The following is a 16,038-nucleotide window of genomic DNA, read 5'->3' as shown; positions in this document are numbered from 1 at the left end:
ATGTGTATGTGTATATATATGTATATATTTATATATATGTATATATGTATATATGTGTGTGTGTATATATATGTGTATATATATACTGTTCTTTATCTTCAGCATAAATCTTTACCTGCCTGAAGCAGCTTGGGCACAGCTACCAAGAAAATAATAAACTTGCTTTCTTCTTTCTCCCATATAAACTCCAGTAAGGACAAAGGAAAAACAATTCCCGACTTACTGCAAGAAGATTCATGATGGTATGCCCCGTCTCTCCAAACAATGGCTTCCGAAATCTGACACTGAATAGTGGGCATGGATAAACTATGGAAATGAGAAATGATCAAACTTAAGTTTGGCAACATAAAACTTTGGTAAAAGAGATTTCATGACTAACACAATTTTCAAAATATAATTGTAATGGCTCATTAGAACATATCAAATTTTGGGCTCAAAAACTATTTGGCATGGTAGCAGACAAATCCTAAGCCACATTAAGTCTTCTGATAACCAGAATAAGCCTTTTGACGTAAATATTTCAAAAATGGCACACAATAGCCAGACACAGTGGCTCATGCTTGTAATCCCAACACTTTGGGAGGCTGAGGCAGAAGGATCACCTGAGCCTAGGAGTTTGAGACCAGCCTGTGCAACCTAGGGAGACCCTGTCTCTACAAAAAACAAACAAAAAAATTAGCTGAGTGTGGTAGCATGCACCTGCAGTCCCACCTACTTGGGAGGCTGAGAGGTAGAAGGATGGCTTGAGCCCAGGAGGTCGAGCCTACAGTGAGGCATGACTGTGCCACTGCACTCCAGCTTTGGTGACAGAATGAGACCCTATCTCCCCTCCAAAAAAAACCCCACAAGGTTAGGGAGCAATCTTCTTCAAACTGAATTGATACAATCCAGGAAAAAAAAATCTCCTGATTCCTCTGTGGTCAGTAAGTTTAAGAGTTCACTTTTTTTTTTTCCAACACATTTAAGAGTTCACTCTTTTTTTTTTTTTTTTTTTTTTGAGACAGAGTCTCACTCTGTCGCCCAGGCTGGAGGGCTGGAGTGCAGTGGCATGATCTCCTGCCATAAGAAGGTTCAAGTGATTCTCCTGCCTTGGCCTCCCCAGTAGCTGGAATTACAGGCATGTGCCACCAGGCCCAGCTAATTTTTTTTGTATTTTCAGTAGAGATGGTATTCACCATGTTGGCCAGGCTGGTCTCAAACTCTTGACCTCAAATGATCTGCCCGCCTCAGCTGCCTTTCAAAAGTGCTGGAATTAGAGGCATGAGCCACCGCACTCAGCCAAGAGTTCATTCTTCTATACTCCTAACCAGGATCCTCCTTAGGAGAGGCAAATCACAGGCTGGCTCATCTCTTGAACTTTATGGTTTGAAACGTCTGCATAAAACAGGAAGATACACATGTTGTTCTTCTGCACACAATCTTTCCCTTTCCCTGATTCATTTAGCTGATTCATATACCACCTTCAGAGTTAATCCAGAGGCACTCTGGTCCAAGAAAATTGAAAGTCCAACTATTCCTTCATTCCTGGTCAAGTTAGAGCCCGTCTTGGAGCTCCCAATGAACTTAACTTTGAGCACAGGTTTTAACACAATATACTGCTATAATCATGATTTCTGTATGTATTCCTTATAAAAGTTCCCAAGAGCCTATAATCACATCTTAGCTATTTCAGAATTCCCAGGATTCAGGATATATGGGAGGTCTTTATTAAATTCTTACGGAATTAATAAATAATTGGTGAAAGAATGAAATTGACTTGCTGAGAACACAGTTTTATGGTTTATAAAATAATGTTTCATTTATTCTCTCATTGGATCCTGTTAACAATCCAATATAAAATAAAAAGCAAGCATTATTATTTCCAGTTTACAAAAGAAACACAATCAGAGAACTTGAGTGACCTGCCCAAAGTTACGGAGCTTATAAGAGGCAGAGTTGAGAATCTTACTCAAGTGGTCTGATTCCTAGCACAGGGCACTTTTAATTAGATGGAACTATAAAATTTAAAATCAAGCTTGCATTTAACCATTAATGTCTTTTTAAAAATCACATCTTAGTTGCACTGCTAGAGCCATGGGCAAGGAAGCTCTTCTTCTGTAGCATATTCCTTACCAACTGAGAGTGGTTTCCATTTCACTAGCTTCCAGTATGTTAAGTAAAACATAATTGATCATAACTGTTTTCCAACCAAGTGACAAAGAATATGCTCATCATATACAGATGCTACAAAAAATAAAGTTATTTAAGTTCAAATTCATTTTTCTAAAGATGATCATGTTTTTTATCAATGAACTATAAAAGCAGTAAGTTTACAAGGTATACATAATCAACTTCCTCATTCGTTATTTTCAGTGCTTCCCATTACACCCAATATACGCAGACAATGGCCAAATTTAGTTTAGCTATTTCAAAAGACTATTTCTGCTGAATTATATCACCAAACAGAGGGCTCTGAATATTTCAGGCATTATTTAGTCATCATGCCTTGGTCATGTGGCTTTGAAAAACGTGTTTTTATTACTTACGTCGATATTCAGCTCCAAGTCTCAACATCAGACGGATAGGAAATACTTTAGCCCAAGGAGTTTCCCATTTCTGGATAAGAATCCCAAACAAGTAAGGTGGGGTTGGGAGTACTAGGTCTTGCAGTGACTGGTAGGTAGATGTCACATATAAGAATCCACCATGTTCTTTACTGCCAAGGAAACTTTGACTGAAGAAGGAATGTCCCAAGTTGCTCACCACATTCCCTAAAAACAAAAAAGTTCGTTACTTTGTATCAATAAATTAATCATATTTTTCTTTTCTTTTTTTTTTTTTTTTTTTTGGGGAGATAGAGTCTGGCTGTCGTCCAGGCTGGAATGCAGTGGCACAACCTTGGCTCACTGCAAGCTCCACCTCCTGGGTTCACCCCATTCTCCTGCCTCAGTCTCCCGAGTAGCTGGGACTACAGGCACCCGCCACCATGCCCGGCTAATTTTTTTGTATTTTTAGTAGAGACGGGGTTTCACCATGTTAGCCAGGATGGTCTCGATCTCCTGACCTCGTGATCCACCCACCTCAGCCTCCCAAAGTGCTGGGATTACAGGCGTGAGCCACCGTGCCCAGCCAATTAATCATATTTTTAATAAACATTATTATGCAACACTGGGCTGGATGGACACTACCAAACAGTAATTCCCAATCTTTCACTATGAAAGACTTACATTTAAAAAGCTGATTTTTAAATACATGGCATTTATTAAATGAAAATTTGGTTTCCAATTTTATCAGGGCTTCTAAAGAGCATAAACTAAGTTACATTATCACACTGTTGAAGTTTGTCTAGATAAAAGCCAAAAATATTAATGCCTTCCTTGGTTAAATTGTATAGCTTTACTGTATGAATTGCTTTAGAGGTCTCAAGAATATCGCCTCAAAGGTCATAAAGAAATATTCAAGGCCAGGAGCGGTGGCTCACGCCTGTAATCCCAGCACTTTGGGAGGCTGAGGCGGGTGGATCACGAGGTCAGGAGTTCCAGACCAGCCTGACCAACATGGTAAAACCCCAACTCTACTAAAAATACAAAAATTAGTCGGGTGTGGTGATGTGCACCTGTAATCCCAGCTACTCAGGAGGCTGAGGCAGGAGAATCGCTTGAACCTGGGAAGTGGAGGTTGCAGCGAGCCAAGATTGTGCCACTGCACTCCAGCCTACGCAACAGAGTGAGACTCTGTCTCAAAAAAAAAAAAAAGAAGTGTTCAGATTAGGAAGCTGCTGTCACCAAGCTTATAATTTCACTGGGTGAAGAAAGTCAACTCATGAACATAATGAATTATGGTAATAACTACAGTTATAAGACATTAAGGGAAGATGAGGATTTATGAAGATGGTACCACAGACAAGTTTGTTTTGTTTGTTTGTTTTTAGATGGAGTCTTCCTCTGTCACCCAGGCTGGAGTGCAGTGGTGTGATCTTGGCTCAATGCAGCATCTGCCTCCCAGGTTCAAGCAATCCTCTCACCTGAGCCTCCTGAATAGCTACGATTACAAACATGCACCACCATGCTCAGCTAATTTTTTTCGTATTTTTAGTAGAAACAGGGTTTCACCATGTTGGCCAGGCTGGTCTCAAATTCCTGACTTCAAATGATCTATCCACCTTGGTCTCCCAAAGTGCTGGGACTACAGGAGTGAGCTACTGTGCCTGGACAGGATTTATTGTTTATAATTTTTTGAGAGAAATATGAAACATAGCTCTGTAATTTAGAGCTTATTTAAATTCACATTAAGTAGGTTTCTCTCTTTTTTTTTTTTTTTCCCGGAGACAGTCTTGCTCTGTCACCTACTCTGGAGTACAGTGGTGCAATCTCAGCTCACTGCAACCTCTGCTTCCCGGGTTCAAACAATTCTCCTGCCTCAGCCTCCCGAGTAGCTGGGACTATAGGCACCCACCACCACGCCCAGCTAATTTTTGTATTTTTAGTAGAGATGGGGTTTCACCATATTGGCCAGGCTGGTCTCAAACTCCTGACCTCAAGTAATCTACCCGCCTTGGCCTCCCAAAGTGGTGGGATTACAGGTGTGAGCCACTGTGCCTGGCCAAGCCATTTTACAATTCAAAATACTTTTGTGAATGAAACAGTAACAAACATATCAACCCTTCATTAAGGAGACATTTTCCTCAGTATAGAATTGCAAAAGGACTTCCTGACAAGAGCTGCTCAATGATGGAACAACAAATGTGTTCACTAGCCACGTACGAGCTTCCTTTGATACCTTTGAAAGCAATAACACCAAATGAAGCAGTCTCCATCAGAGAAATTAATGCTTACTTTTCTTGAAAATGAGAGTTTATTCTTATAATGGTTATGGGTCTTTGCATCCTTGATTTTAGCGGATAGGTATCCTGACAGTAGGAACCACAAGTGAAGGGAATGCCTCCCCATTAAACTCAGAGAAGCTTTGTGGCTGAAAGTCATGTTCACCTAAACATTATCATCTATATTTTACATTTAAGGTAGTACATTTAGGAATTAAGGGGTAGTACCCTTACTCCAGGATTACCCAGGTCTGGCTGCACAATTAAGCGCTGGGCCAGATCTATAAAAACAAAAGAATTGTCATATCAATGTAGCAGTATGGCATTTTGAAAAATAAATTGCAGATTTTGGAGTCCCAGAGATACGGGTTTGAATGCTAGTTTGATTATTCACTATTGTGGGATTTGGGGTAAGTTACTTCTCTGAGCCTCAATGTCCATGTAAAATGGAAGGAGAAACTATATTAAATTCCAGATGTGTTATAAAGAATAAATGAAAGGAAATCTATAAAATGCCTAACAGGACCAGCAACACTGTATTCTCAAAAAATTGTAACTATTATTATTCTAATGCAAATATACATATATTGATTAGCCAAATATACGATTTTTGGGGGGACTTTCAATGATTTTAGAGTGAGATTTAGATAAATTTAAATTTTTTCTGGCAACCATTGCAGAATCAAGGATACAATGTCAGGAACTTTAGGGAGATCAGATCCCCAAATTCACCATTGCCTCTTTACCACTCCCCTTGATTCTGGAATTCTAGGATACAATGTAAGAGATACTTCATACAAAATTCAACAGATAATTTGTTAAAGAGAAAAAATTTTTTTTTCATCTCTTTATCTAGCTTTGGTGAATAAGGAGGAGAACAGGGAATTAAAGAAAGAGATGCTTTCCCTCCACAATGTAAGGTGCATGACAGCATTCCTCTAACTCTATCAACGGCATGCTATAGTTTGAATATATCCCTGAAAAAGTATGTGTTGGAAACTTGGTGCTAGGAGGTAAGGCCTCATGAGAGGTGACTGGATTAATGCTGTTATCCTGGGAGTGGGTTTGTTATGAAAGGACAAGTTCGGCCTCCCTTGTGCACATGCCCTCAGGCACATGCACATTCTTTCTCTCTCTTCCCCATCCCGTTTGCCCTTCTGCCACAGGATGATGCAGCAAAAAGGTCCTCACCAGATGCCTACCCCTCAACCTTGGACTTTGCAGCCATGAGAACTATAGGAAATACATTTCTGTTCATTATATATTATCCAGTCTGTGGTATTCCATTATGGCAGCAAAAATAGACTAAGATATGGTATAATGTTTATATTTCACAAAGATTGTCCTAGTAAATATAGCTTAGAGGTGAAAAATATGTTGGCTTAGTACACAAGGCACTCACTCATTCCTTTGCGATTTCCCTATTAGAACCTAGAATCTATTAGCAGTTATTTTCCACAGATATTGATTTCCTTTCTGCCTCTTCCACTTAACACTCTCTTCATCCCAATCACAGATTCTTCACGAAGTCCCCTCTCATTATAAAATATATCTTTTATCCTTTAAATATTTATTACTTTAAAAAAATGTAGATTACCAATAATGACTGATTTAGACTGTCATATACTATCTTATCTACAAACAAGTAACACTGCACAGGTGTAGATACTGGCAAAAATAAAACAGTGGGTATAACAATTTGACAAAGAAAGGAAGGCTTTCATTTGAAGACCTAATCTGAGGCTCTTGAACTCATAAAGTCTGTTATGTACTAATTTATATAGGTACTTCTCGATGACTGCATTCAATGCCATGAATCCACAGAACTAATTTTATATATACCCCAAGACTAGTGAAGAACCCATATAACTAAAATGACACAAAATCTTGCTTCTGAGTTTAAATGACCTGGCAAAGATGTTAAATGCTTTATATCAATAGTTTATAAAGTAATTTTACATAACATTAATGAGATAATCATCAGATCAGTGCTAGCAGGTAAGCAGAACGGTACCATTTCCCTGAAATTTGGGGTTTTATTTGACAAATGAAGAAACTGAAGCTTAGAGGTAGAGGTGAAGTGACTGAAAAGACATGAGGGTAAATAAGTGGCAAAGTAAAACCTAGAAAGCAGATCTTTCAATCTCCTAGTCTTTGTATGTCACACAGTCTTTCAAAAAATATACAGATACAGTAATTTACAATTTTCCATCTTTAATTTGGAATTTAAACTATTTTTCAAATCCTTACAAGTAGCCAGCCATCTTTAAATTCAATTCAAATATAACTTAAATATCTGACAATAGCTTCCTTTTGTTTCAAAGCATATTAATCCTCACATCAACTCAAATGGAACCATTTCCAAGCAAATGGTTCATTCATTTCAATAAATACTAATATTTATTTCTTCTTTTTTTTTTTTGAGACAGAGTCTCGCTCTGTCACCCAGGCTGGAGTATAGTGGCATGATCCCGGCTCACTGAAACCTCCACCTCCCAGGTTCAAGTGATTCTCCTGCATAAGCTTCCCAAGTAGCTGGGACTATAGGCGTGCACCAACACGCCTGGCTAATTTTTATATTTTTAGCAGAGACAGGGTTTAGCCATTGTTGGCCAGGCTGGTCTCAAACTCACGACCTCAAGTGATCTGCCTCCCTCGGCTTCCCAAAGTGTTGGGATTACAGGCGTGAGCTACCGCGCCCAGCCAATAAATACTAATATTTCTAAGTGCTAATATGACTAAAACTCAAGCCATCAAAAGAATTTAGAAAGTTTCTTGGAGTTCTTTGTAATGCAATAAACTGAAGTTATGCATGACTACTTCATAAAAGGTCGTGTCCTCAGTTTAGTGTATCTGTGAGATTGATCATGAAAGCTCAAGAGAAGTCAGGTCAGGTGGCTCATGCCTGTAATCCCAGCCCCTTGGGAGGTTGAGAAGGAAGGATCACTTGGGCCCAAGGAGATCAAGGCTGCAGTGAGTATGCTATGATGGCACCACTGCTACCCAGCCTGGGTGACAGAGCAGGACCCTATCTCTTAAAAAAACAGCTCAAGAGACACTATAGGACTTCTTATGGTTCGAAACATGAGATTTACAGACTACATAAGTGAGTTTAAACCTGGGTTCAGCCAATTACCATCTAACTGTGTGATCTTAAGTTACTTAGGCCTTCAGTGTCTGTCATTTTCCTCATGTGTAAATAGAAACAGTAACAGTATGAATCTGAGTTGCACTTAAGAAGAAATAAAATAGTGTACATAAGGCAATGAATACACTGCTTAGCATATATTAAGTGCTCAAAAATGTTAGGTATTTGTCTTAAATCACCTCTTCATAAATAGTTCCATGTAACTTTCTCATCAGTTGAAAAATTACTTTGCAAAGAGGCCGGGTGCGGTGGCTCACGCTTGTAATCCCAGCACTTTGGGAGGCTGAGAAGGGTGGATCACGAGGTCAGAAGATCAAGACCATCCTGGCTAACACGGTGAAACCCCATCTCTACTAAAAAAAAATACAAAAAATTAGCCAGGCATGGTGGCGGGCACCTGTAGTCCCAGCTACTCAGGAGGCTGAGGCAGGAGAATGGCGTGAACCCAGGAGGCAGAGCTTGCAGTGAGTAGAGATTATGCCACTGTACTCCAGCCTGGGCAACAGAGCGAGACTCTGTCTCAAAAAAATAATAATAATTACTTTGCAAAGCTACAATACCATAATTCTAATACATTTAATTTACCAAAAGATTCAGAATTTGAAAAATAAAATAAAAACATGAACCATGACATGATATTATTATTATTTTTTTTTAAAGATAGGGTCTCACTGTGTCACTCAAGCTGTAATGCAGTGGTGCAATCATAGCTCACTACAGCCTCAAATTCCTGGGCTCAAGGACTCCTCCCACCTCAGCCTCCCAAGTAGCTGGGATTACAGGGATATGCCATTAGGCCTAGTTAATTTTTTTTTTGGTAGAAATAGGGTCTCATTATGTTGACCAGGCTAGTCTCAACGTCCTGGCCTCAAGCAATCCTCCTGCCTCAGCTTCCCAAAGAGAGAGCAAGAGGGGAATGAACCCTCTCCTTTTTTTTTTTTTTTAACCCTCTCCTTTTATAACAGCACTAATCCCATCCATGAGGGTGAAGCCCTCATGGCCTAATCACCTCTTAAAGGTCCCACCTCCTAATATTGTTACAATGGCAATTAAAGTTCAACATGAGTTTTAGAGTGGACAAACACTGAAACCATAACAATACCAAATACTTTCTTAACAATAAAAGATTAGACTGGACACGGTGGCTCACACCTGTAATCCCAACATTTTGGAGGGCCCAGGCGGGTGGATCACCTGAGGTTTGGGAGCTCAAGACTAGCCTGGCTAACATGGTGAAACCTTGTCTCTACTAAAAACACAAAAATTAGCCAAGTGTGGTGGCATGAGACTGTAGTTCCAGCTACTTGGGAGCTACTTGTGAGGCTGAGGCAGGAGAATCACTTGAACCCAGGAGGCAGAGGTTGCAGGGTGCCAAGATCGCAACACTGCACTCCAGCCTGGGCGACAGAGCGAGACTCTGCCTCAAAATAAATAAATAAATTAATTAAATTAAAAATAAAAGATTAAGGGAGTTCAGAAGAGATTACTTCTGTCTGAGAGGACTATCAAGAAAGAATTCATGGAGAAAGTGGTCTTTAAGATTTAGGACAAATGACAGGATTGAGACAGTTGGGGTGTTGGGAAATAGCATGGTTGGGAGTAGCATAATCATGGGTAATGAAATGGAAAATCATCAGAATATACATAAAACAAACCAAGAAATGTTTCGTTTGGCTACAATGGAAGTATGGAGAGATGACTAGCGGGAAATGAGACTAAAAATTTAGGAACAGATCATGCAGAATACTGAATGTTGGAGCGCAGTTTATTCTAAAGGCAATACAAAGCCAAAGAAGCTTTTGAGTAAGAGAGGGAAACAACCGGAGATTAACTCCAGAAATAACAATCTGGTAGATACAAGTCCAACTTCATTCAAGTCTATATTCTGAATAGATGGTTTGCAAAAAACAGGTACAAAATATGGAGGAACGAACAGGAGACAGGGAGAAACAATACACAGTCTAGAACCTCCGATGGCACTGTCATAACCAGAAGGCATTCTGAAACTCCCAGAACATAATTTCTCACAAATTATAATGTTTCTTTTCACTGCAGAATGCAAAAACTGTGTATGACAAAAAAGTGTGTGTGTATATACAGGTAAAACATAGATACACACACATATATAGATATATAATACACATATGGTTATTAAATACCTGTAGTTTAGATTTTAAAATTCACAGGAAATTATTAAAAAGTTCATCCAATAGCTCCTAAGGCTTTTCTGTGATTTAGGGCAGAATAACCCTAAGCTAGTGATACAATATTCAAGGTTTCACACTCAGGAGAAATTTAAGATACAATTTGTCAATTTCACTCAATGTACTACACAGAAGAGAAAAATAATAAATTGTGGTAATTTTTTTTTTTTTTTTTTTTTTTGAGATGGAGTCTCACTCTTGTTGCCCAGGCTGGAGTGCAATGGCATGATCTCGGCTCACTGCAACCTCTGCCTCCAGGGTTCAAGCAATTCTCCTGCCTCAGCCTCCCAAGTAGCTGGGATGACAGGTGCCCACCACCACGCCCGGCTAATTTTTTGTATTTTTAGTAGAGACGGGGTTTCACCATGTTGGCCAGGCTGGTCTTGAACTCCTGACCTAAGGTGATCCACCTGGCTTGGCCTCCCAAAGTGCTGGGATTACAGGTGTGAGCCACCATGCCTGGCCTGCGATCATTTCAGAACAGTAGCCTCCAACCTTTTGGCACCAGGGATGGGTTTTATGGAAGACAATTTTTCCACGGACTGTGGAGGAGGGGAGATGGTTTCAGGATGACTCAAGTGCATTAAATTTATTGTGCACCTTATTTCTATTATTATTACATTGTAATCTATAATGAAATAATTATACAACTCACCATAACGTAGAATCAGAGGGATCCCTGAACTTGTTTTCCTGCAACTAGACTGTCCCATCTGGGGGTGATGGAAGACAGTGACAGATTATCAGGCATTAGATTCTCATGAGGAGCACACAACCTAGATCCCTCACATGTGCAGTTCACAATAGGGTTCACACTTCTATGAGAATCTAATACCGCTGCTGATCTGGCAGGAGGCAGAGCTCAGGCGGTAACTTGAGTGATGGGGAGAAGCTATAAATACAGATGAAGCTTCACTTGCTTGCCTGCCACTCACCTCTGCTGTGTGGCCTGGTTCCTAACAGGCCACGGACCAATACCAGTCCATGGCCTGTGGGTTGGGGACTCCTGTTTTAGAATACCCAAAATATGTTTTTACTTATTAAAAAATTTATAGTGAAATATATCAAGCTATTACCCTGATTATCTAAAAATAGGATTCTTAAAAAATATGTATAGTATATAGATAATATATCTGCGTTTTTAAGAACTGACATATTATTAATGGATACACGGAGGCAACTGACATAATGTAAAGAATACTGATCTGGGAGCTATAGTCCTAATTCTGCCACCAACTTGGTCTGTGATTTAGGTAAGCCATTCACACTTCTAGGTCTGATTTTTCTTATCTAAAAAATGAAGTTTGTATTAAATTATCTAAAATGCTTTCTAGTCCCAATACTGGATGAGCTGTGAAATGATTCCTATTCAAGGAAAAACTCTTTCATCTTATTTATGCTTTTGAAATGTTATTTCCTTACATATACATCTATATGTTCATGTCCCTATCCTACATTATAGAAAATATTTTTAGTTGGCTTAGATGTATTATAGTCTGACCTTGAGACTATCCTTAGTATCATGTAATCAGTTCCAAGTATTTTTGTTGTTTCAAAATTTTTGCAATTTAATAGTTCAAAATGGACTCAACTGACATATAAGTATCCTTTTAAAAAAAATGTAACCATTTATGCTAAACATATCTTAATAATTCACGCAATAATTGACATCCTCTCCTTGCCGAGAGAGGATGTCTATCTCCCAGGATTCCATCTATGGACGTAGTCTCTTCACACGGGCCTATCCCATTTACAACCATACTCTCAACTATCCCATAAAAACTGTGTCTCCCAAATCTGTATATCTTAACTCAGACCTATCTTCTGGGATCCATACCCATATATTCATCTGCCATTTTCATGTTTCATCTGATGTCATTATTTCAAATTCAGCACACTGAACAAAGAATTCCCTTTCCTCTGCCAAATCTGTTCTATTCACCATCTTGATGAATAAGACCAACATACACTTAGGTGCTCAAGCGAGGAATCTGAGGCCAACCTTAACTTGCCCCCTCTAACCCCCCATATCCAATTAGTCACCAAATCCTACTGAATTGAAGCGCCACATCTTTCATATCTCTCCAATACTCTTTATTTCCACTGCAATCACTTAATTTAAATCCTGATAATTTCTTAATTTCTTGCTGGATTCCTGCAATATCTTTTTTAAAAATAAGTTTTACTGAGGTCTAATCTATATATTATAAAAGCAATAGATTTTAAGTGTACATTTCAATGAGTTTTGGCAAACAGCCATGTAACCACTATCCTAATCCAGATATAGAGCTCTCATCTCAGAAAGTTTTCTGGGACTCTCTGTAATTAGTTCTAGCACCTGCACCTCCACCTCACTTTAGGCAAACACTGACCTAATTTCTATCACCACAGATTAATTCTGCCAGTTTCAGACAATCATATAAATGGAATCATCCAATATGTACTTCTTTGTGCCTGGCTTTTGCTCAGCATGTCTGTGAATTCATGCATGTTGTTGTGTACATCAGCAGTTACTTCATTTTTACTGTTGAGCAGTATTCTAGTGTATGAATATACATTTGCTTATCCTGAAATTGCTTCTTAACTGCCACCAGACTCACGGACTTTGATCCATTTTTCACAATGCTTCCACAGTCATCTTTCTAAAATGTAAATCTGATTATGTCACTCATCATCTCAAATTCTTTCAATGGTTCTTCATTGCCTACAGAATAAAGGATGGGCTCCTAAATAAGACATTCATGAACCTCCCATACCCTAGTCTCTGACACCCTCTCAAAACCCACATGAACGTACAATTACTTGAACCTCCAATGCCATTTTCTAGAGTTTTTAAAAGTGAATACATTCAGATTGAGGAGAAAAGTGAAAGTTCCCAGTTATCTCCAGGACTAAATTCAGCTCCAGGGTATTATGTGGCCTGGAGGATCTGGGTGATTTCAGATTTAACCCTACACATTTTGGAACAGACAGGGTAAACACTCAAAGGTACTTCACAGGTATCGTGTGGTCAGTTTCCAGTGTATCACCTTGCCCTATGTAATGCTACACCTAAATCATCGTAGAGACTAATGAAGACATAAAGGCACAATCTTTTACGCATAATCTATATCGCATTAAAAATACAATTATATATTCTGCTTCTGTAATTATTTAAAGAGCATTTTCCATGTTATTACATTCTTTTCATAAATATTGTTTTAATGGCCAAAAAAAGTTCTCAAAAAGATGCTCACATCTAATAAGTATAACACAGTTAAACTTTTCACCAAAACTAAGGCATTTAGGTTGCTTCTGAATTTTTGTGTTAAATTTAGGTAATGCTGTAATAAACACTTTCATTCACAGAAGTGCATTTTATATTCTGGATACTATCTTTGGCACAGAATCCCACAATGAAAATTATTACATTAAGAAAGTCTGAAAAATTTATGGTTTTAATATTATGTATGAAATATTATCAAGTAATACGTGAAAATAGCTCTAATACCCCAGTCACCCGCACACCATCTCCAAGTCTTCTTCCTCAAAGATAAATCCTATTTATCAAGTACAGATATTATATACTGACGTCCTGTTACAATAAATGAGAACAGTTCAATTACACCATATTTTACCTCATTTGTTAAATCAAAGAGAGGCTGACTTTGCAATGTCAAATAACACAATGTCATAATAAATAATTGTAATGCCAAATAAATATTGTGCTTCTTTTCTCTCAATCTTAGTTTCTTTTTATGTTAATATCCTTAGTCTTTCCCAACTTCTAACCTCTATGCCTTTACTTTTAAATTGCTAGTTAATATTTACAATTTATTTTGGAGCCACAAGCCACAAAGTCATCTATGCTAATTGTTTTTGAAATTTGAATATTCATTAGCATTTACACTATGATTAAATAAATATTGTTAACCAAAGAAACAAGAAGTAGGTTACAAATATGCTTCCTTCTACCCGATACCAATATCCTGACCCCTAGGCCACTAAAAAGAAAATATTCTTACGCTTAGGTCACCAGATTCTCTTATAGCTTTGATTTCAGCCTCTGTAAAATAATAACCATACCAGGTACAATACTAAAATTTATAATTTCCTCAAACCATGGAAAGCTCCAACTTGCCACTAATATCAAAGACCCCTGACATGCTTATGTCCAAAGTTAAGACTATTATCTTGTATTTGAATTCAAAATTTTTTTGTCATCTACAAAGGGAGCAGACTAAGTCATACCTGCCAGGGCGTCCCGATAAAGCTGCACAAAGTGATTAAAGATATCCTTTGGCAAACACTTTTCATCTGGTAAACACTGTAGAAGAATGACTATCTCAGACTGACCCACTGCATGCATTCCCTTGGTTGTGAAACACCAGCACTTCCTGTTCACATCTACAGATGGAATAAAAATATAAAAATAAAGAGATTCCTATCAATCCTTATTCTTAAAAAAAGTTGCACAGAAATCTGTTACAATACAGCAAAGATTAAAATAGATCACACTGAGTCTATGTAATTCAACTATGAACTGTCACTGCATTGCGCCAAAAAACTATTGTAGAAAATAAAACATGCCGGCCAGGCGCGATGGCTCAAGCCTGTAATCCCAGCACTTTGGGAGGCCAAGATGGGCGGATCACGAGGTCAGGAGATCGAGACCATGCTGGCTAACATGGTGAAACCCCGTCTCTACTAAAAAAAAATACAAAATTAGCCGGGCAAGGTGGCGGGCGCCTGTAGTCCCAGCCACTCGGGAGGCTGAGGCAGGAGAATGGCGTGAACCCGGGAGGCGGAGCTTGCAGTGAGCTGAGATCTGGCCACTGCACTCCAGCCTGGGCGACACAGCAAGACTCCGTCTCAAAAAAAAAAAAAAAGAAAAGAAAAGAAAAGAAAACATGCCAATGCCTCTGGCTCTTTTCTAAACACTTAGAAAAGATTGAAAAGGAAGTAAAAGAAATAATAATAAAATGCACTTAAAACTTTTAACTATTATTAAAAGAAGCAACATTCTATTAATACTAAAATAAAACCAAACTATGTATTGTAAGCCAATACATAGCCAAATATGATTAAAGAACATAGTCTTCCACCATTATATTTTTAAAAATCACATCATCAAAGGAAGTAATTACCTATGTAAGGCTAGAAGTAATTACAATAAAAGACAGTAGTATACCTTTGTCTTCAGGTTGTGACCTAAAGAAAATATATTTTTATGTATATTGATTAAATTTAATACATGACCAAAAGATTCGAGCTATTTTAACTATAGTCCTTTCTGGGAAAAAATTCTAGATAATCAGCAACATGACTTTACTTGGCTTCATGCCATAAAAAATTAGTGAAAAGGATGGCTTTTCTGAACTACTTAGTTCCACTCCTTCACTTTAAGGCTATATGGAGAGTAGGAACAGCAGAAACCATATGTAGTCAAAAACAATGTTTAATCCTTGACACTTTTACTCTTCATACCCCAACACAATGGGATCCCCAAAGGAACTGAAAAAGGATTCACATAAAATTATGAACACCACCCATGTAAATCAAAACAAATGTAAATTAAAAAAGAAAGACATCTTTATTTCACTTTGGGAATCCTTGTTTTATGTACCTAAATAGGACATTCCTAATAATGGTATATACTTCAAGAATCTAGGTTAGCTAATTTTTTTTTGTTTTTTTAAAATAGGGTTTCGCTCTGTTATTCAGGCTGGAGTGCAGTGGTATGATCTCGGCTCACTGCAACCTCTATCTCCTGGGCTCAAGAACTCTTCCACCTCAGCCTTGTGAGTAGCTGGCACTACAGCAGCATGTTACCATGCCCAATATATATTTTGTGTGTGTGTGTGTGTGGGATGAGGTTTCACCATGTTGAGCAGGCTGGTCTCGAA

At 38.3% G+C, this 16,038-nt stretch overlaps 1 protein-coding gene across 4 annotated transcripts in view; it reads right to left on the bottom strand.

Annotated features, from left to right (window-relative positions):
• Window positions 1-16,038, bottom strand: part of ZFYVE9 (zinc finger FYVE-type containing 9) — a 209,133-nt gene that overhangs the window by 62,648 nt on the left and 130,447 nt on the right. For all 4 annotated transcript variants that reach the window (XM_050802611.1, XM_050802631.1, XM_050802616.1 and 1 more), the window contains 3 exons: window positions 14,384-14,539; window positions 2,526-2,750; window positions 224-306 (listed from right to left, as the gene is read on the bottom strand). In XM_050802611.1, the coding sequence (XP_050658568.1) occupies window positions 224-306; window positions 2,526-2,750; window positions 14,384-14,539 (464 nt within the window). The remainder of the gene's footprint in view (window positions 1-223; window positions 307-2,525; window positions 2,751-14,383; window positions 14,540-16,038) is intronic.

The sequence above is a fragment of the Macaca thibetana genome, chromosome 1 (genome assembly GCF_024542745.1).
Source record: "Macaca thibetana thibetana isolate TM-01 chromosome 1, ASM2454274v1, whole genome shotgun sequence".
Classification (NCBI taxonomy): Eukaryota; Metazoa; Chordata; class Mammalia; order Primates; family Cercopithecidae; genus Macaca; species Macaca thibetana.
This window is presented reverse-complemented; position numbering and strand designations above follow the sequence as displayed.